This window comes from Eschrichtius robustus, chromosome 13, assembly GCF_028021215.1.
Source record: "Eschrichtius robustus isolate mEscRob2 chromosome 13, mEscRob2.pri, whole genome shotgun sequence".
NCBI lineage: Eukaryota > Metazoa > Chordata > Mammalia > Artiodactyla > Eschrichtiidae > Eschrichtius > Eschrichtius robustus.
In genome coordinates this window covers 772,535-793,908 of record NC_090836.1, presented here as the reverse complement: position 1 = coordinate 793,908, position 21,374 = coordinate 772,535, and the positions used below count along the sequence as shown (strand labels likewise).

Below are 21,374 nucleotides of genomic sequence, written 5' to 3'. Positions count from 1 at the left end.
GGTGGGGGGGGAGGGAGGCCTGGAGCCCTGCCCGTTGGGTCAGCTCTGGGGGCTCCTCTCCCCCCAGGAGACTGTGGAGCCAGGAGGGCCCCAGTCATAGCCCTGCTGTTCGGGGTCACCCAGGAGATGCTCTTCGGCGCCTACTTCTCAGCATCGGCAAGCGCCTCAAGGGTTTCGAGTAGGCGTGGCGGCAGCCCCGGCCCTCCTCACCGCCTGCCCTCTACCTCACGGGCCCCTCCCCCTCCCTTGGTGACCGAAGCCCTCACTGCTCTGGTAGTCCAGCCCGGGGACCCTCAGGAGCCCCGACCCCCTGAACAGACAGCACAGATGGAATCATCTCTGCATTTCATGTCTATCATCTATCTATCATCTCACACGCAGCACCTTGAATCAGTTTGAGGCTTTAGTCTCGTTAACTCTGAGTTAAATAATTTGTCCCAGCACTGATACGGGGAATGGCAGGATTTTATTTTAGCTCAAGGGGACCACGACAGCCCTCCAAGGCGGCACCCGCCTGCCCATGTTCGGCCAGGAGGAGACGGGTGGCGCGGACAGTGCGTCCTCCCAGCTACGTCCCCTCAGGACCGAGCTACACTCGTGACGACCCGTGTTACTCATGAGGGTGGAGAACAGACGCTTTATCTTCAGGTCACGGTGGGTTTTGTCTTGATGCAATGAGCACACAGCAGCCCCTCTCCCCCAAGACTGCAGTTTCTTCTTTCCTGATGCTGCCAAAGCTAATAGAACTGTTCCCTTATTCCAGCTGCCAGGCCCTCCAGGGACAGGTGACCCTGAACACCTGTGTGTGTGCGGACAGTCTTAAGGGGCTGGGAGCGCGCCTCTAGGTGAGGCTTTGGTAGAAAGGAGCAGATGCGCCTGAGGGACACAGAGAGGGTTCGTGGTTTCAACTGCTGATGGCTGTCAACCCACAAATGCTCCAGGGGTTTGGAAAATGCTTCCTCTTTCCAGATCCCTCAGTGAGAACTTCACCCTCTCAAACCACAACCTGCAGCGAGCGCCTTGTGTAATAAATCAGTGACATCCACGTACGTGTTATGTTTTAATAAATAATTAAGCATATTCACGGCTTAGATCTTAAATCACATTTACAGACATTTCTAGGCCCAAACAGGTAACACTGAAGCTGCTGCTGCTGGAAGAAATGAGGCCCCACATGCACTTGAAGCCCAGAGAGCGGAGACCTGACCCCAGAGCCCACCACCCCGCCCCCCGAGGCTGGACCCCAGGAGAGCAGGAGGCCTGGGGACACTCATGCACCCACCACCAGACCCCTCGCCTCCGTGCTGCAGAACAGCGGGAAGCTGTGTTACTTGGAGACAAGCTAGAGGAAGGTTTCTCGATCGTACTAAGTGAGACTCTCGCCCGTCGGTCCCCACCAGCCGGGGCGTTTGCTACAGCAGGGCTTCCACCGACAGACGCAGGACAGGACAGGAGGACAGCAAAGAGGAAGCTACGCGGGCCGTCTTGTCTCTTCAACCATCAGAAACGTCCACATCACGCAGTGGGCGGACGCCACCTCCCTCAGGCTTAGTCCAAAAACTTCCTGTTGGCATTTGCCCCAAACAAGGCTCCCCGCACTTCGGGCATCATCTGTGAAGAAAGAAGCTCCTGCGTGAGGCGGTGCCGTCCCCTGCGCCTCAGCCCCGCCACGAAGCCATGAAGCCCAGTACTTGGCCAAGCACCGCCAGAGTCCGACCAAGAGACTCAGCGATCGCAAACGTGGGCTTAAGGCCACTGCTTAAGGGGAAAGAGAAAAAACGACGGGCGCCATGACCGTCTAAGGCTTCCGTCCCGCTCTGATACGGGGAGAAGAGGTGACATCCTGGAGCACCTACACTCGTTCTTTCAACAGTTGCTGAGCGCGCGCCGGGTGGAAAGCTGACTGCAGGTCTGTGCTGGTCTGTGCTGAGGCGCGCGGCAGCAACTGGAAAAGCCTGAGGACTCGACCGCAGGACGCAGCCACCAGCCGCGTGCGGCCAGTGCAGCTGAGGCGGCGAACCGTGCACCTTACCTAGTTTTAGTTCATTTAGCCACATGTGGCTGGTGGGTAGCACAGCTCTGAGGTTTAAGTTACCAGAAGACGATGGTCAAGGTCGGGGCAGCACACCACACCCCTGGAAGAGGCCCCGCACTCGGGACAACTCAAGTTTCCTGCAAACCCGGAAACACCTGAAGAGCCTGGCGCCCTGTGGCAATTCCTTTAAGAGCAGTTGCTTGACTTTCCATTATTCCTGCTGGGGTTTGGGGTTCTGGGGCTTTGGGTCAGCATCTCCACATGCAGTAAAACAGATACATTAAAATCCTAGACACACAAAGCCCTCGTTCTGACCCCAAGGCCACCCTCATGTAAACGATATCCTCTCAGCAAATGGCACTAAATGCCTGAATCCCCGTTCCTTTTAAGAAAATGTCAAAAAACGTAGAAAGAATCACAGATTCCAAATACCACCCAATTGACATGTTCTCTGCAGCACCTCCTCCTCCTGTAACGACAGGCCAACTAACTGATGAGAAGTGGCCCCACACTCACCTGCTGGGCTATGAGGTCCAGCCGGCTTTCAAGGGTATTGGAAACCTTGATTTTGCGATCCCCGTTGTAGATCTCAACCCCGCCGGCTCTACAGAGAACACCAGAAATAACCACGTTTACAGATTTGAGGGAAACAGACACACGTACAATTACCTTCTTCTCTTGGAGAATAGCTGTCTTGGTGTGTGGATGGTCTCTCAACACTCTTAGTGGCAATAAACATATGCAATAAGTTTGAAGCTAATTCAGAAGCTTCTGGAGATTTAAGGTAAAGAGGCTGATAATAACTGTCATTACCAAGTGACTATGTGCCAATCTGATTTTATGCTATTCTAACAACCAGCCCTCCCCAACTGCACAAAAAGGGGGAAGACTGTGTCCCAGTTTGCAAATCAATACATACAGTCCTCATCTGAGTGCTTCTTAAAGGCCCAACGCTGCAGGTACCGGGGTGCTGACAGGCAATCCTCCCCAGTGCCTGTGTCTCAGATAAAAGGCTCCATCCCAGCAGGTGCCAAACCCAGTCCTCAGTGGTTTAAGGCCAATAGGTCACATCCTACTACAAGGAGCCTCAGGGTATGAAATTCTTTTGCTGCATTACAATTCTATTTTTTACAGAATATTTCTTGAAATAAGCAGGCTCTGAGACAAAGGCTGGAAAAAATTTTGCCAATTTTCTCTAGAAAATTTCAAAGGGCTCTGACATGAATATTATTTTCTTACTCCATCCTCCTCCCACCTTTCCTCTTTGTTTCTCTGAACAGGCCCTGTCCCCACGCGGGCAGCAGGGGAAGGGGTGTGTCTGCTGTGCGCCAGGCGCTCCTGAACGCCAAGTCCAGGGCCTTCCGTGACTCCTATTCCCCAGGGACCTGGAGTCTGGGTCTCCTCACCATTTATAAACCAGGAAACAGGCTTAAGAGGTGGATAAAAGGACCGATTTACTGAATAAAACTCCACTTTAAATCTGCACAGTCCTTCACCTGCAATTCTGAATCTCAAAGGCTCTGAAAACAGAACCATCTAATTTGAGTGGCTCCGGAGCCTGAACTGGGCTCCAGTCACCTGTCAGCAAATGGCTGGTGTCCCTTCATAACTACCCCTCGGGTGTGAGCGCTCCTGCTTCCATTCAGAAACATCCATGTGTTTAGTTCTGGGGGAGATGCTGTAACACGCAGGGCATGTACAGGATTGCTTCTCTAAGCGCCCAAACTCAAAGCACCAGGCACAGTGGTCCTGACTGGAACTGCTGAGTCCTGCATGGTCTCCACACTCCGCTCAGTGAGGCGGAGAGGAGGAAGACTAAGTAACTAGTCCAACCCTACGTGGCCGACACTTGGCAGAGTGGAGAAGCAGACCTCGATCTGACAGTAATGCTCAATAATGCTTAAGCTCCCACAGGCCCTCAGCTGGAAAGCACCGTCACACACACACCCTATCTCTGATCCTCACTTTATGAAGCAAGCAAGACTGATCCCTTTTACAGATGATGGGATTTGGGCTCGAGGTCCTGCAGCGAGCAACAGGCCAATCGGGACTCAGAACTAGGTCTTGCAATCCTAAATTCATGTGTCCCAGGGCCTCCGCAATGCTGGCCCATGGGGTGGACCAGCGGGCAGGCGCACGGGGAAAATGCCCTGGGCTCTCCCCGGCCAGGAGCTCCTACCCCACCCCCCGCAACCACGCCAAGTCTCCCCGCGCTCAGCAGAAGCACCACGGGTGCTCGCATTCCACACCAAGGGGTCTGCCAGCCAGACACGGCTACTTCCTTGTCAGAGGGCGTGATCACCTTTCTCAGCACCTAGGACACACGTGGACCCAGCTTCAAGTTCTGGGTACAGAATCCGTGCTGCTTCTCGGCAAGATGAGCCGTAAGAAGCTGGTTAACAAGGGGGAGACCAACAGGCACCAACGCGAGGCAGCACGAGGCACGCGTGGGGTGGCCACACCGCCATCCTGCCAGGGGCGCCCAGAGGACACGCGCAAGGCCGGGCGGACGGCCGTTTGCGCAGCCAGAGCAGCTCGGGTGTTAAAAGCAGAAACGTTCCTTACATTTCCTCAGGCAGGTAGGCCTCCTGATCAATCTGGACATCAACGTCTCTTTTGGTGGCGATTTTGTACACGGGGATTGCTTTTTGCACCGCAGCCTGGAAAAACAAAAAGCAGAGAGGTTTTATCAGAAACTATGGAGCAGGTATCCAAAAAACCAACGATCTGTACAAACAGATATTCCTACTTATTTTTCAAGTAAAAGAACAGACGTGTTGCTGGTGGGAATGTAAAACGGTACAGCTGCTGTGGCAGATAGTACTGTAGTCCCTCAAAAATGAAACACAGAATCACCACAGGATCCAGCAAGTCCACCTCTGGGTATTTATCCAAGAGAAGTAAAAGCACAGACCCAACAGATATTTGTACACCCACGTTCACAGCAGCATTGCCCACAATACTCAAAAGGTAGAAACGAGCCGGGTGTCTATTAACACATAAATGAATAAATAAAATGTGGTCTATAGATATAATTCAGCCTTAAAGACAGAAATCCTGACACGCGCTACAACATGAATGAACGCTGAAGACATTACTGCCAAGAGAAATAAGCCCGTCACAAAAGCACAGATACTGTCTGAGCCCCAATGTATGTGTCAGTCTGTTCAACTAGTAATCGTGCCAGAAAAAGAATAAAGTTCCTTCAAGAAAACGTTCTCATGTGTCTCTTGGAGCCTACAGTGCTGTCCGAAGATGGGACTTTCCACGCCACGCTCAGTGCAGTGCAGCGTGAGAAACCCTCTTCCATCTGTCCTACACCTCCACTTCCCCCAGCTCACTGCTTTTAAAAACTGCGGTAAAATGCACATGAAATTTACCATCGTGATCAGTTTTAAGTGTACAGTTCGTGGCTTTAAGTACGTTCATTGTTGTGCAACTGTCCCCACCATCCCTCTCCAGAACATTCCACCTTCTCAAGCTGAAACTCTGTCCCCATTAAACACCGTCTCCACCTGCCCCTCCCCCCGCCTCTGTCTCTTTTATTTAGATGGTATTGTCTATCCTCTGCTCCAATCTAGTAGGTACTGTTTTTATTGAATTTTCAGAAGATTATGATATTACAAGGTCTCCAGAAAGGGAGGAGGGTACTAACTCAGATGGCAACTTGATTTGTTTAAGAAAATAAATAAGAGGCTCAGGTACACTTTAGTATCTACAACATGTTAAGACTCTTCTAATCCCCATGGTTGAGCTGTCATTTATTACAGCATGCATTTCGTCCCCAACATTTTGATCTTTAAAAAGAAAAAGGATTGCTTCAAGCTCTACCTTCACCAGAGGGAAATCCTGTTTCCTGCAACGAACGATCATTCGGGGCTCCAACAACTGGTACAAACCCTATTAAAGCACAATCAGATACAATTAGTAAAAACTGCAAACTATAAAATAAAACAACAGCAAATAAGATGTCTTCATAACTCTTCCATCTAGTTTGGGAAAGCAGTCCTCTTGTTTAAGTTCCCCCAAAGATGGCCTACATAGTATGAGAACATGGCAAGATCTTCATATCACAAACAAGATAAATATACCCAATGCTCTGGTGATGGGAACGAAATTCATACGGGAGTCTTACATCAACTAGGTTGAAGACAAATATTGTATTTAACAGCTGAACAGCAAACAATTAAAATTTGTACAGCCTGTGGTCTGAACCGCAATATCTAAAGCAAGCATTTTAGTGGTAAAATCAAATTAGGAAAGTTTACAGCTGGAGGTTACAAAGGACAAGTTAAGACAACATCAGTCTCATCCACCAGCCAGACACCACCGTCCTCCCACACATCTCCCGACCAGACAAGGAAAAGAGCTAAAATGAGAACACAGGAGAAACAGCTGGCTTCTATCCCATCTTGTCGACTCTGCAGGGACGTGGCTCTCAGTGGCGCATCTGACCTACAAACTTACCTGGAGGACCAGTCCATCCAGCAGCACTTGGTACCTGGTCGTATCTTTTACCACTTTGCTGAGCCTCTGTTTGGCTTCATTTAGTAGGTCCTACAAAGAGTGGAAAAAGAAAAAGTTATCTACACACCTGGGTAGTCAGCTTGGAACCCACTTGGGGCTGGCCCAGCTTGTGTCCAATCACTTCTCACTTTCTGGCTGTGTTGTCACTCCACACACGTTCTCTGAGGTGTGCGATAAAGCAGATGCTGCCCGAAGGACACTGATACAGGCAGCAAGAGCACTGCCACGGCTCCCAGGGAACTCACACTCGGGCAGAAGAGCCCAGATGATCAGTCATGACTGACCGACACAGAAAGAGCTACATCACACAGACGTGAAAAGCAACCTATTAAGGCAGGTGGGCAAGATGGTTCCATTTTTTATTAGAAAAAGCAGTCTCTGCACAGAGAACAAAGTGTCATCAATGTTTACCTGCGGGAAGCTGGACTGTCAATGATTTCAATTTTCTTTATGTTAGTTTGTATTTTCTAATGGTCTATAATAAACGCTGGCTTCTATAACTAAAACAGATGTTGAAAGGGACTCCGGAGACAAATCTCACATGGTTGAGAAGAGCACGCTGGCAGTTACTCATTAAGTGGTAAGCACGTACAGGCTTACTGGTAAAAGAGGACCGAGGTCCTTGAAAAGGCAGAGATGGCGCCTCTCAGTACCACTGCTGGCCACCCAACACCGCTGAGAACATTTCATCCTAGTAAACCTTCCACATACATGTCTCCGTTACTGAATATGATCTCTCGAACGATTTGGGGGATTTAAAGAAGAGGGAGAACATACATGCTCACGCAGACGCCAATCAGAATTTGAGGAGTGAGGGTGGAGAGAAGGAAGTGGCCCTGTATTTGGTTCTGAGAGTCACCCTTGGAGCCACACCCAGCCTGGAACCACTGCCGAGCAGTTGAAGCCCTTAGAATCTAGGACGCTTACGGCACAAAGATTTGAAGCGTTTATGATACAAGACATCTGGCTGAAAGGAACCTCAGCCCCTCCTCACCAGGAGACCCCTCAAGCACAGCTCTCTTTGTGCTGGAGTTGACTGTCCACACTGGTCAAGCAGGTAGGGGTGAACAGGAAGAGTACGGGACAGGTTTACTCTAAAAGAATGAGCATCAAGTCAAGCTGTAAAGAGTGATGCCAGCCACTTGTAAAAACAACCCACTATGAAAAATCTGGAAATGGACAAATGAGGAGTCTTAACACCACCGAGAAGTCCAATCAACGGAGTAGGAACTTGGAATAAACTCTACTCCAGCTAAGAAAGCTGAAACCTAATCGACATAAACTGTAGTGTCCCTTGTCTGAATTATTCCTGTCCACTTAAAAGACATGCCCCACAGGTCAGGAAGGTAACTTAAGTAATACCCCAGTGACACTCTTTGCTTCTAAACCCAACTTTCTGGCTGTAGTCTGACTCCCCATGGAGAGGGGTGTAGGTTACTGCCGTTCGCGTGTCAGCCTACAGATCAGTATTTTGAGAGTTTGGAAGGGCACTATCTGTCCACCTGAACCTAACTGCCTCTAGGATCCTGAAAATATTAGACTCTGCTCCTGGAAAGCAAGAAACTAAAACCCGATTATGACGACAACATCGAAATCACGTCTCCTTGCTCGTGCCTGGTGTGAAGAGTCGGGGGCCTCCTGCAGAGACATTTCTGTTTTGTCTCTTTAACCGCAACACCAGAAATCTCTACTTCAGGACCAACAAATCACAATCTCTAAAGGTCGGTCTGTTCTTTATCTCCCTTAAACGACAACATCAACACCTTACACAGTGTGAGGTTTAGGAAGTGACGGTAAAGAGCTGTTACTTACCCCAGGCCTGTCCTGTGTGAGGCACTGCACGGTCACTTTTCCTATGTGGACCAACTTAATTCTAAAGAAGCTTCACGCATATGCTTTCCCCATTTTATAAGAAAAGGAAGGTTCAAAAGGGTTAAAAAATTTGCCCACCGGGACTTCCCTGGTGGTCCAGTGATAAAGAATCAGCCTTCCAATGCAGGGGACGCGGGTTCGATCCCTGGTCTGGGAACTAAGATCCCACATGCTGCAGGGCAACTAAGCCCACGCGCTCTAGAGCCCATGCGCCACAACTAGAGCGCCCGCATGCTGCAACTAGAGAGCCCACGTGCTGCACTACTGAGCCCGTGTGCTGCAACAAAGATCCGATGCAGCCAAATAAATAAATGAAGAAATATTAGGATAAAAAAAATTCGCCCACCGAACAGCAGATAGTGGTGAAATAGAAACACACCTCACAGGGATTCCAAAGCATGGGCTCTTACACCTGGAAAGCCTCATGGCAGGCAGGGAAAAGGGTAAACAGCAGAGAAAAGTAGCTAAAGGACTACGCAACCATGCACTTTAGGTAGCAGAATAGCTTGCCTGTTTGCTTTCCATTTTTATCCTGGTTCTGTATTTTCTCCTTCCTTCCATCTTTTGTCAACATCCTTTTCTAGCCAACTGCTTGACAAATGCCCTTCCTTTCACAGTTTCTTATTCTATGGATAAAGCTGAAAAAATAAACGTTATAAAAGAGCCAAATCCACAGAAACATGCACGTGTAGCCCTGTTCCCCATCATCTCACAGCCGGTTTCCTCACCCTCCGTGCCGCTTCATTACTGGGGTTCACTAAACTGCAAACTACCTGACGGCAAGATGTTAGGCTGCAAAGGACTAAGGAAACAAGCGCTTTAGAACAACTGAAATTACAGAAATGTTTATTTTAACAAAATTCTCATTATACATTAGCAAAACAAAAGCTCAGGCTGTGCTCTGAAACCAAGTTGCACACTACAGAATAACTGGCTTTGCCATCTACCAAAACATGGACAGTTCAACAAAACGAGAAAAAATAAAAGAAAAACAAGAAAACCCCGACAGTTCACATGCCCGCTGCCTTCAGCCCCTCACCGCATGCTCGCTTGTCCAGCTTTCACCACCAGGCTTTGTCTCTACCAACCCAATGGCGCTGCTCTGGTACGAGTTAGAAGTGAAACCTCGATCCCCAACTCCAAAGACCACTGCGCTCTTCCCCCTTGGACTCGCTGAAGCATGAGACACTGTATTTGATTACCATTTTGTTCTTCAAGTTTTCTGTCCCCTTGGCTTCTCCTTCTTCTCCTCCAACACGACTGCTTTCCCCCCATGTTCCTTAGCAGTCTCTTATTTTCCTGCCGTAAGCTGGAGGCTTCTCGGTTTGCTCCCCTGGCCCTGTAGTTCTCCATCCACGACCTGGCGACCTCACCCATGCCACGCAGCTCCACGTGGGACCTGTGTGCTGTCTGAGTGGAAGCCCCAGCCTCCCCTAAGTTCGCCTGGACTCCGAAGGCGATTCAAACGCCAAGATTCATCACCATTCCCCACCTGCTCCTCCCCCTGTATTTCTAACCCTCACCACCTATCCAAGTGCCCAGCGACCTGGTGAGAAAGCTTAGGTCTTTCTTGACGCCTCACAACCTGCAGTCACCAAGTCCTACAGACCACACCTTTCAGCATCTGTGGATGCCGTCTCTTCATGTCCTCTGCTGCCACGTGGTCTAGGCTTCTCTATGTCTTGACCTTCAGGTCAAAGTTAAGCCATAACCTCATTTCCTCTCCCCACGTCACCAGTTCTCTTTCTCCAACACAAATCTAAGCCTAAAGCAGTATTTCTCAGTGTGGTTCTCAGACCCCCTGCAACAAGATTACTCTGGGCTGTTTATTCCTGATGAGAACATAGAAAATCTCTGGAAGTGGGGCCGGGAGTCTGAATTTTAACAAGGCCCTCCAGGTGATCTCTATGCCTATTAGAGTTAAGAGAGTTGGTCAAAGGATTTGTCCCACACTCTTCAGCAGGCATTCAAGGCTCTTCCAGCTGAACCCTAGTCTCTCTCTCCAGCCTCGGCTCCTACACTCCCCACTCTACTGGACAATTCCATTTCCTGCCCGTGTTGTCAATTCCAGGCCTCTGTTTTTGGTTCAGGCTGCTCTCTCCCTTCCGTCTCCGAGATAATGACTAATTCTTCACAGTCACACTCAAGAGGCTGCAGTATAGATACAGTCTCTGGTCTAGACCCAGTTAGACAGCAGACTCCTACAGGACTGAGCACACAGTGCAGGACCAACACAGGCAAACCCTGCAGTCCAAACAGCTGACTGCCAAAGGGACCCAGCTAACTATGAAATGAAAATAGAAGAGTGAAAACTAAAAGATCAAGTTAGCATCGAAAGCAGAAAGACATTCAGTTGTGACAATTTTAGAAGCAGATGAACTCTGGCTACTCTGGGGTCTATTAAGTTTGGTCTATTAAGCGTTAAGGGAGTTATGTTAGTGAGTCACCTCTGTGTATCCTCACACTCGACATCCTGGCAGACACTTCCATCTGGAGGCTTCCTGGCCCCTCAAAGAATGTCCAACGTGATCTGGTGGTTCTTCTTAAAAGAGCCCACCCTCCTGACTTCCTACCATGTTAATGGAGCCACCCTCCTAGGCAGCCGGGCCTGAAACTCAGGGTTTGGCGTCAGCCTTAGAAGAGGAGGTGGGGGGCTTCCCTGGTGGCACAGTGGTTGAGAATCCACCTGTCGATGCAGGGGACACGGGTTCGAGCCCTGGTCCGGGAAGATCCCACATGCCGTGGAGCAACTAAGCCCGTGCGCCACAACTACTGAGCCTGCGCTCTAGAGCCCACGAGCCACAACTACTGAGCCTGCACGCCACAACTACTGAAGCCCATGCGCCTAGAGCCCATGCTCTGCAACAAGAGAAGCCATTGCAATGAGAAGCCTGCGCACCACAACAAAGAGTAGCCCCCCATTGCCGCAACTAGAGAAAGCCCGCGCACAGCAATGAAGACCCAACACTGCCAAAAATAATTAATTTTTTTTAAAAAAGAAGAGGAGGCGGAGGAGTCAATCAGTAGCCAACGTCCGGGGCTTCCTCCTATAAAACGTGTCACCACTGACACCCCACTCAGTCCTTGCTGCCACCATGCCAGACTCACCTAACAAGAACCGGTATCTTACAATATTAGTTTGTTTCTCTAGTCATCTAAGAAGATGGTATGTCTTCTGCTTAGTCAAGTATTATATTTTCAGTTTTATAGCTTTTCCATATAGGTCCTATTCACCAACATTTATTCCTAATTGCTTACTGTTGGCATGTAGTAAAACTATCAATTTCTGTATATTCTCTTTGTAGCCAGTCACCTTTTTGAACTAATTACTAGTTCTTAGTTTTTCAGATGTTGTATTTTTTTAGTATACAATCGTATCTTCAAAAAAATAACTGTTTCTTCCTTCCCAATATTTATATAACTTGTCTCTCCATTTTGTAAGAAATCTAGGGCCTCCACAATAACAATGAGTAACAGCGGAAACAGAGGCCTCCGCTTGGTTTCTACATTTTTTTTTTTTTTTTTTGGCCACACCACGCAGCTTGCAGGATCTCAGTTCCCCGACCAGGGATCGAACCTGTGCCCCCTACAGTGGAAGAGCAGAGTCCTAACCACTGGACCGCCAGGGAAGTCCCTTGTTTCTGAATTAATTCAAATTCCTTCAGGTTGTCTCATCTAAGTGGTATGTTTCTGCCCTCTCCTTTGGGTGACAGTACTCCCCAAATGGTTTTCTGTCTAACCTCTTCTCTGCTAAATTTAGTCTACGTAAAAAAAAAAAAAAAAAAAATTTAGTCTACGTACTCACATATCATGAACCCTATTTATGATATTCCTCATAAAATAAAATGAAACCTTCAACAGCTTTCTACTGAAAGCAAGCACAGCTCTTCACTTGCACTCATGGCCCCATAGTAACTCCATCCTACTTTTCTAGCCTTATTAGTCCCCATCGCCTTCAGATACTGTATGGTCCCCCCATCACGTGCTATATACCCAGGAGCTACATGCTCTGTTAGAGCAGCAGGTCCTTGAAGACTGGACACACATCTTATTCATTTCCGTATTTATTACAATACCTAGTGTAATGATTTGCTGACCAAATGTTTTCTCTCTAAAACTCATTCATCAGCTCCTTAATCTAACGTTAACTAGTGAATTCTCTATAACAGACAAATGAATAAACATTTTATAATTCTATAACTAAAGGGACTAATTACTCACGGTGATAAGGTCATCTCTCGCTCTGAGGACTTTGAGCCTCGCTTGATTCATCAAATTAGACATCTGACTGCAAAAGGCACGGAGAAGTAGTATCATTACAGCATAAAAAACAACCACCGTAGAGAAAGAAAGGTACAACCTCCTACATACGTGCAAACACTTCTCTTTGTACAGATCCCAAAGAGAACTCCCTGAAATACATGTAGCGGTTTTTACCCACTTATTTTCAAAGATAAGGAAATATTTATTGAATGCTTATGAAGTGGCAAGACTTTCTTATCCGTTATTTCAACTATATCTTTCAATAATCCTGTGAGCCTTCCATTTTCCCAAATGAGGAAAGAGAAGTTAAGCAACTTGACCAAGGTTAGTTAATCAGTGAGTGGTCCAGTTAAGACCAGAACCCGTAACTGCCTGACTCCAAAGCACCTGCTTTACCCTCTCGTCCCAGTGATTTTCAAAGCTCACATTTTCTTCTGCTGCTCAATCTGCTTTTCTTTCTTCTCGTAGTATTCCATAATCTTCAGTCTTTGGGTCTGCACAAGACGACCTTTCTCAATGTTGAACTCTTCTTCTGCCTACCAAGGAATTTATTATTATTAATTCATTATACAGATTTCGACAGTTTTATTTTAAGCAGCTGATGACCAGGGTAGTTGCTTATATTCCACCTTATTCCATATCTAGTATCCACCAACAAGGTTTCAATGAATATAATCAGAAGATTCTGTGTATGAAAAAAATTATGTATTTTAAATTTGATCCATGTGTTTAATAGAGGGCTAATGAAAAGGACACAGAATTTGGAGTTAGAAGATCTGAGTTACTGTCTAAAAAATTTGGTCAAGAAATCTCAGTCTAAGTGTCCTCCCCTATAAAATAAAAAAATAAAAATAGTATTCTTTCCTTTGTAGGTCAAAACCTAACAGTCCTTTTAAAATTATAAACTACATAAATTTGAGTTATTAGTTTTATTAGTGTTAATTATTGAGCAGTCACTTTTTACAAAGGGTATCTTAGTATATCAGCCATCTGTGATTTTCAGGCAGTAAGAAATTATGACTTTGGAAGCTAGCTAAAGTTATTGATTCAGATGTTTAATGCTTGGCACAGATACTGGAACTTTCATATTCTAAAATAAATGCCTAACAGATTATTTCTATACCTATCACAGGAAATAAGTACAGATGATGGTATTACACGAGATAAGACTACTTTAAATAGAAATGCATTTACCAACTGAAATAGAAGTTCTGTATTTGCCCCAGAGAGAAATAAGGAAACTAGCCATACGAGAAACTGCAGTGCTCCTATGGCCATCAAAACAATGTTAAACAAGCAACGAGGATATATTGTACAGCACAGAGAAATACAGCCATTACTTTGTAATAACTTTAAATGGAGTATAATGTATAAAAATATTGAATCACTATGCTGTACACCTGAAATTAATATAATATTGTTAACCAACTATACTTCAATAAAAAAATATATATATATTAAACAATACCCTCTCAACTGTTTTATTTCAGTGACAGGCAAAATAAGTCTTTTCTTCCTTAGATGATAAATTACTCAAATAGTTCAAACATTCAGTTTTGGCCCTAGGATACCAGGCACACACAATTTTAAGGCTTTACTGATAAGTAACAAATGTAACCACTGTAGAATAAAGTAAAAGGACAATGAAAATCAAGTATTAGATGATATATTCTGACCTACTATGATTATACCTAGAGAAAAGAACAATTTTATATACTGTACAGAAACACTGTGCAACTCAAAATATCTGTAAAATTTCTAGATGCTGACCGCTGCCTTCATGATGAACAGGGGCTTTCATTTTATGCCTTCACATACACCAAAGGCATTTTATGCCTTTCACATACGCCAAACTGTGTATTTACCTTTTTTGCAGCAAGCACAAATAAAAAAGCAACACAACAATGAAAAAATACTACATCCTCCCCTGACCAGCTATCAGTTAGCCACAGTTGCTCAATGTCTGAGTTTGGATTCCATGAGAAAATTAATCCATCCCTTACTTTTCTACTCCCTACCATAAAATTTCAGGACACTTATTGACAATCAGAATTTTGGGACGTCACTGGCGGTCCAGTGGTTAGGATTCCATGCTTCCACTGCAGGGGGACAGGCTCGATCCCTGACCGGGGAACTAAGATCCTGCGTGCCACGCGGCACAGGCAAAAAAATTAAAGAATGTTTAAAAAGGAAAATTTATTTTTAACGTTAAAGAGATTCTTACTGGTCCTATGCAATGCTCTGTTAAACAATTTTACTAAGTACTAATTAGCAAAGCAAGACAGTACAAAACTTTGATAACTTCTTAAACCTAGGAAGTGGAATCTCACCTTTGCATCTATTTCTTCTGCTTTCTCATTGGCTTCTTGTTCAATAAAAGCCATCATGTGCTTAATCTATAAGGAGAAGGAAAAGGTTACTTTATTTTTGAATATGACAAGAAAAAATATCTATCTTTTCTGATTCTTTCAACAATCATTTATGGAATGCCTTTCTGTTCTCAGGTAACTTACAATCTGGAATTTACTCCAGCAAATGGACCAGATGCAATATTCAACAACACAGGTAAACAGGCCATTATCCTACTCTCAAGGAACTCAGAGTCTATGGGGAGGAAGGACTGAATACACGTCCTCCTCTACTTCCGGCCTCCTTCAGCCAGACCGTCCTTTCCCCTTCTCCATTTCTAATGGAGTGTACCAGAGGACCTCCTACTCTCGAGGCACTCCAACCTGAGTCCCCACCCCCCAACCCAGTGAAATCACTCTCGTAAGATGACAGCGATCTCCTCGCCCTTATCTTACTGCATCTGCAGTGTCTCTTGGTACACTGACCACCACCCTTCTTGAGCAGGCGCTTCCCTTCGCTCCTACCACGTCCTTGCTCTCCTCCTCAGCCTGCTCTGGGGCCATACGCTTCCTCCTCCGCCTCCTAGACAGCTCCTCCAGGAGATCCTACTCGCAGCAACTGAAATTCCACACGCTCAGTAAGGAACACTGATTGCTCTCCTCCCACCTCCCGCTTGACCTCTGCCTCGAGGACCGGCACCAACATCCAAGTCGTCTCCTCCCGTATCTCAGGCCCCACATCCAGTCACCATGTCCTAAGAGTTCTCTCTTCTAACACCTCTTTAATTTGTCCGTCTCTCTCCATCTTTACAGCCACAATCTCATCTTTGCTATCGTCATCTCTTGGCGGAATTACTGCAACAGCTTCCATATTTTCTCCGGGCTCTCAGTCTTGTTCCCTTGCTAACCAACTCTACCTGGCAACCAGGAAGATCCTTTACAAATGCCCCTCTCGTCACGTACCACACCCCCCCTTAGGATAAAGTGCAGAGATTTTAGAAGGTCTGTGATGTGGTCACTGCTCACCTCTCCAGCATCACATGAAATGTAACCTCCACCACTGGCCACTCCTCAGACTCCTAGTTCCTGTCATCCTACATTTTTTAAAATTAATTAATTTATTTTTGGCTGTGTTGGGTCTTCGTTGCTGTGTGCGGGCTTTCTCTAGTCGCAGCGAGCGGGGGCTACTCTTCATTGCAGTGTGCGGACTTCTCATTGCGGTGGCTCCTCTTCCTGCGGAACACAGGCTCTAGGCACGTGGGCTTCAGTAGCTGCGGCACGTGGGCTTCAGTAGTTGCGGCGCACGGGCTTACTTGCTCCACGGCAGGTGGGATCTTCCCAGACCAGGGCTCGAACCTGTGTCCCCTGCACTGGCAGGTGGATTCTTAACCACTGTGCCACCAGGGAAGTCCCCATGCTACACTCATTTCAGGTTTTCACTTCCTTGAGCTCGCCATTCTTTCTACTTCTGAGATTTCAAACATGCTGTTCCTTCCACTTGGAACACTCCCCCACCCTCAGCCCAGCTATCTTCTTGAGCCTCAGCTCGCTTAACTGTCACCTCCTTTGGAAAATCTCCTGAACCTCTCACTTATCTGCACCCAGGACACTCTGCACTTCTCCGCCTAAACACACAGTCCTAATTGTCTGCTTGCCTGTGCCTCTCCTCAACTAAACTATAAGGCTAGGAACTTGCTAAAGGGTTTTAGATCTCTGGCTACAATTGAAGAATGAAGTCCCCAAAGTCTTCTGAATGGGGCTTGGGGTGACTGATCTAATTTATACTCATAAACAGAGTACTGTCTCTAGTGGCAGATGTAAAATATACCCAAATGAATATACAAGCAACACAGCTAATCAAACTCACTGGTAGTTTCATTTCATAGGGGCTCTACCTGAAAGGAATAATGAATTAAAAAGAAAAAAAGCAGCTTGAAAAAATTTAATGTAGAGCCTCTAGGTTATTAACTCATTTCACTTACTAATTGTCCCGCATAAAAGTAAACACCACCATAAACCCAGGACACGGGGTTAAGGGTTTACTTCCCCCACAGTAGGTGCTCAGTAAACATTGGTGAATGAGTGAGAATCTGTTGGGAGTTTCAAGCCCTCTCAGGTACCCCAACTACTTTTTAGAGTCTGTACAAAAGTGAGTTAAGATTTGTTTCACAAGAATGTGAATATACTTAACACTACTGAATCATTCACTTAAAAATGGTTAAAAAGGCCCTGAGAAAACCATAATTCAAAAAGACACATGTACCCCAATGTTCACTGCAGCACTATTCACAATAGCCAGGATGTGGAAACAACCTAAATGCCCATCGACAGATGAATGGATAAAGAAGATGTGGTACATATATACAATGGAATAAAAAGGAACTAGATTGGGTCATTCGTAGAGACATGGATGGACCTAGAGTCTGTCACACAGAGTGAAGTAAGTCAGAAAGAGAAAAACAAATATCGCATATTAATGCGTATGTGTGGAATCTAGAAAAACGGTACAGATGAACCTATTTGCAGGGCAGGAATAGAAACGGAGACAGAGAATGGACATGTGGACACAGTGGGGGAAGGGGGGGTGGGATGAACTGGGAGATTAGGTTTGACATAAATACACCACCACGTGTAAAAGAGATAGCTAGTGGGAACCTGCTGTATAACACAGGGAGCTCAGCTTGGTGCTCTGTGGGGACCTAGATGGGGGGTGGGTGGGAGGGAGGTCCAAGAGGGAGGGGATATGTGTATACCTATAGCTGATTCACTTCGTTGTGCAGCAGAAACTAACGCAACGTTGTACGGCAACTATACTCCAAAAAAAAAAAAAAATGGTTAAAAAGGTAAACTTCACGTAATGTGTTTTACACAATTAAAAAAAGTGAGTTAAGAATACAACCTAGGGACTTCCCTGGTGGTGCAGTGGTTAAGAATCTGCCTGCCAATGCAGGGAACATGGCTTCGAGCCCATGATCCCACGTGCCGCGGAGCAACTAAGCCCGTGCACCACAACTACTGAGCCTGCGCTCTAGAGCCCGTGAGCCACAACTACTGAGCCCGTGCACCACAACTACTGAAGCCTGTGTGCCTAGAGCCCGTGCTCCACAACAAGAGAAGCCACGGCAATGAGAAGCCCGTGCACCGCAACAAGGAGTAGCCCCCGCTCGCTGCAACTAGAGAAAAGCCCGCGTGCAGCAACAAAGACCCAACGCAGCCAAAAACTAAATAAATTTTTTAAAAAAAGGGAAAATAAAGAGCAGGTGCTTTAAAAAAAAAAAAAAAAAGAATACAACCTCATGGCATCAAAGTCTTGAGGAAAACACACGGTATGGTTTTAGAAGGGAAGACTTATTTTTTGTCAAAATTCTTAGGAGCTCCCTACCAGTGAGGAGCCAAAATAATTATGACAATCAGAGCCCGTTTTATAGGTAATACAATACTTATAAAATCTCAAGCCTTGAAAAATTGGGGTACCGAACCCAAATCTACATTGTTAAGAAAAACCACAGGGAACTTGCTAAATGGATCAACCTCCACACACCTGTGCCTGTGTGTGTGTTTCTGTTTGTGGTGAGGAATGGAATCGTCACAAGTTCAGATCAAACTCACAGTGCACTGTCTGGAACTTTGAAAGTAGTTTAAAGACAGTAATCAGCTCAGGTGCTTATAAATGCTACAAGACACTGGCCTCTAGAGGTGAACCCTGACTCAAACCTGCATTATCTGCCTCCATCTCTCGTGCTGGACCCTCTGCTGCCAGATCTGACAAGATCTGCACAGCCTAGAGCAAAACACGCTCATTTTAACCCAGGTCAGAGAAGCCCGTTTACAGTCAACAAGAACACATTCTGCCTTTAGGAGTTCCAACAAGAGAAAGTCAACCCCTTCAGGACATTTAACTCCACCCTTAAGGCAGAAAAATCTGCCCTTAAAATATACTTTTCTTCTTCCTGCTAAAGCTACTGGGTTCTACACATCTGGAGTCAAGATTCTTTTGAAAATTTGATGAAATAAATGACCATACTCCTCAGACAAAAAAAAAGCAACATACACAAATACTTTAATACAGTGGGGAAGAAATCAGGAAACCCAAGATTTCTTTTCACACTTAAGTATTAGTATTTTATTTCCAGCACTCAAGTTCATCCTTGAGTTAAGAAGATTTAGTAGATTCTAGGGGGCTCTTTTTAAATACATTTACCTACTTGTGATGGAAAAACCAACAGGAACGAGCAGTCCATTTCTGATGTATGTTCATAATATATCTCCTATAGGAGACTGTTTGGCTTAGCACTCTTGGCCGCTCCAGTGCAATCTCACAGAGCATCCTAGGGTTTCAATGACCCACACCTAATGGTGCCTGAAAAACATCTATGCTTCCCCCTTGTCTCAGAATCCATGAAAGTCTGCAGATTCTCCCAGCTCTAAAAGCAGTGATGTTTACCGAAATCAGCACTTTGCTTTACTGAAGCAGACATCTGACAACAAAGACAGTAACAAGATTTGACTTAACCCGAAGTGCATGAGGACTAAAGATAGTTTCACCATTCGGCTTTGCAATGTGGTTTCCAGAAATCAACTGTGATGAAAAGCAGGAAATAACTATATTAAAATTTTACTAACTCCTAAAGAGCAGAAAGTTGAAGGAAACCCAGATTTCTAGGCGCCTACTCGGTGCTCGATACTCAGGCCTGGTCACTGCCGGGAATACGGGGAACACAGGCACCGCCCTGATGGGGACGGCGTGTAGTGTGGAGGAGTACAGACGATACATTTCCTCGTTCTTACTATTTTACAGAAAGAAAACGTGGTTCTGGCCTAGTTTCACTGCTTTACCTTTGCCATGTATTCTTCCTGGGGAAGCCCTAGTTTTCAATACATCACAACAAGGCGGAAAACGAAGGCGAAGAGGAGGACGAGAGCTGGTACTAGGGGTGTGACCACTGGACTATGTGGAGGGCACTGCGTCCTTTTTCCTACAGTAAAACTCAGACGCAGCGCTGATTAATGTTCAAAACCCGCGCTCTTCTGTAAGCATGCGGTAAGATTTCCTACAGTGCCCCACAGACGCTATTTTTGTTACCCTCCGTGATCAGCCTAAGATCCCCTGAAAGGAAGAACCACCACGCTTCTGAGAGCATATCACCTAATGAATAAAGTGCAGAAGCGTTTTAAAGGCACTGGAAACATCCAAGGAAAAACCACCGTACTGCTCATCTAAGAAGGCTCACAAGGCAGTGAGTGAGCGTTAGTCAGGGTTTTCCGAGAACTTCAGCTAGAAAGAGACGAGTTCTCTAAACTGCGGCCTGAGTGCCCTTCCCCGAAGTCCGGGCCTGGGTGGTCAACGCCCGCCGCCCGCGAACTCCAAAGCGCCGAGCAACGCCGCGACCCCGGGCCGGCCGCTCCCCCGCAAGCCCGACGCGGCCCCGACCCGCACAGCCCCGAGGCGGGGTCCCGGGGACGGGGAGGTCTGGCCAACGAGGCCGCCGCGGAGCTTCCCCAGGCCCGGGGCGGCACCCGCCCGCCTCTCGGGGCCCAGCCCAGCGCTCACCTGCTTCTGCACGTCGGCATCGCTGAGGGCCATGGTGCAAGCGACGGGAGGCAGCGGGTTACCGGCCGGAGCTCAGGACCGATGCGGGCACCAGGCGAAAGGGAGACTGAAGCCAGATGCGCTTCCGACCTCTTCTGTTTTGTGAGCGCGGCTTCCGGTTCCTGCGCAGGTCGCCGGGCAGCCCAGCCAGTGGGGAGAGAGCGGCCCGGAAGTCCCGCCCCGCCTCGCCCCGCCCCGCCTCGCTTCCTGTTGCTCACTCGTGACTTCTCGTGACTTCTCGTGACCTCTCCCGGTCTTTTCCCCAGCAGCCCGCTCCGAGGCGGGAGGGAAGGTCTGCTGTCCTGCTCGTGACGTTGACTGAGCCTTGTAGCCCTTGCGTTTTTAAAAAAAGTTTATTTCTGCCAACCAGAATTTGTTTTACTTTCCTGGCCCTAATGGAAGCAAATGCGTCAATATTTTACTTATTAACAGGTTTTATTTTTAGAGCAGCTTTACATTTACGGAGAATTGAGCTCAGGTTCCCATATTGTTAGCCTCCTCTCTTTCTGGAGTACATTTGTTATATTTCATTAACCGAGGCTAATGTGTTGACAAAAGCCCACAGTTCAACCAATTTCCTTAGTAGTCTTCTGTTGCGGAAATTCGGCCTCTGTACACCAGTGCCGGATTATATCTTGGAGACGGAGTTTTGGGTGAAGTAGAAAACAATAGTTTTATTGCTTTGCCAGGCACAGGGGTCCACGACAGGCTAATGCCCTCAAAACTGTGTCCCCCACCT

The 21,374-nt window shown here is 46.8% G+C and overlaps 1 protein-coding gene across 1 annotated transcript; it reads right to left on the bottom strand.

The window, feature by feature from the left end:
* Positions 1–1,047: 1,047 nt before the first annotated feature.
* On the bottom strand, positions 1,048–20,750 carry ATP6V1E1 (ATPase H+ transporting V1 subunit E1). Its single transcript, XM_068561187.1, has 9 exons — positions 20,597–20,750; positions 15,028–15,093; positions 13,124–13,233; positions 12,656–12,722; positions 6,503–6,592; positions 5,867–5,935; positions 4,601–4,695; positions 2,552–2,639; positions 1,048–1,611 (listed from the first exon to the last, which is right to left on the bottom strand). The coding sequence occupies exons 1-9, from the start codon at positions 20,627–20,629 to the stop codon at positions 1,549–1,551; spliced, it is 681 nt and encodes a 226-aa protein (XP_068417288.1). The 5' UTR covers positions 20,630–20,750; the 3' UTR covers positions 1,048–1,548.
* Positions 20,751–21,374: the final 624 nt, after the last annotated feature.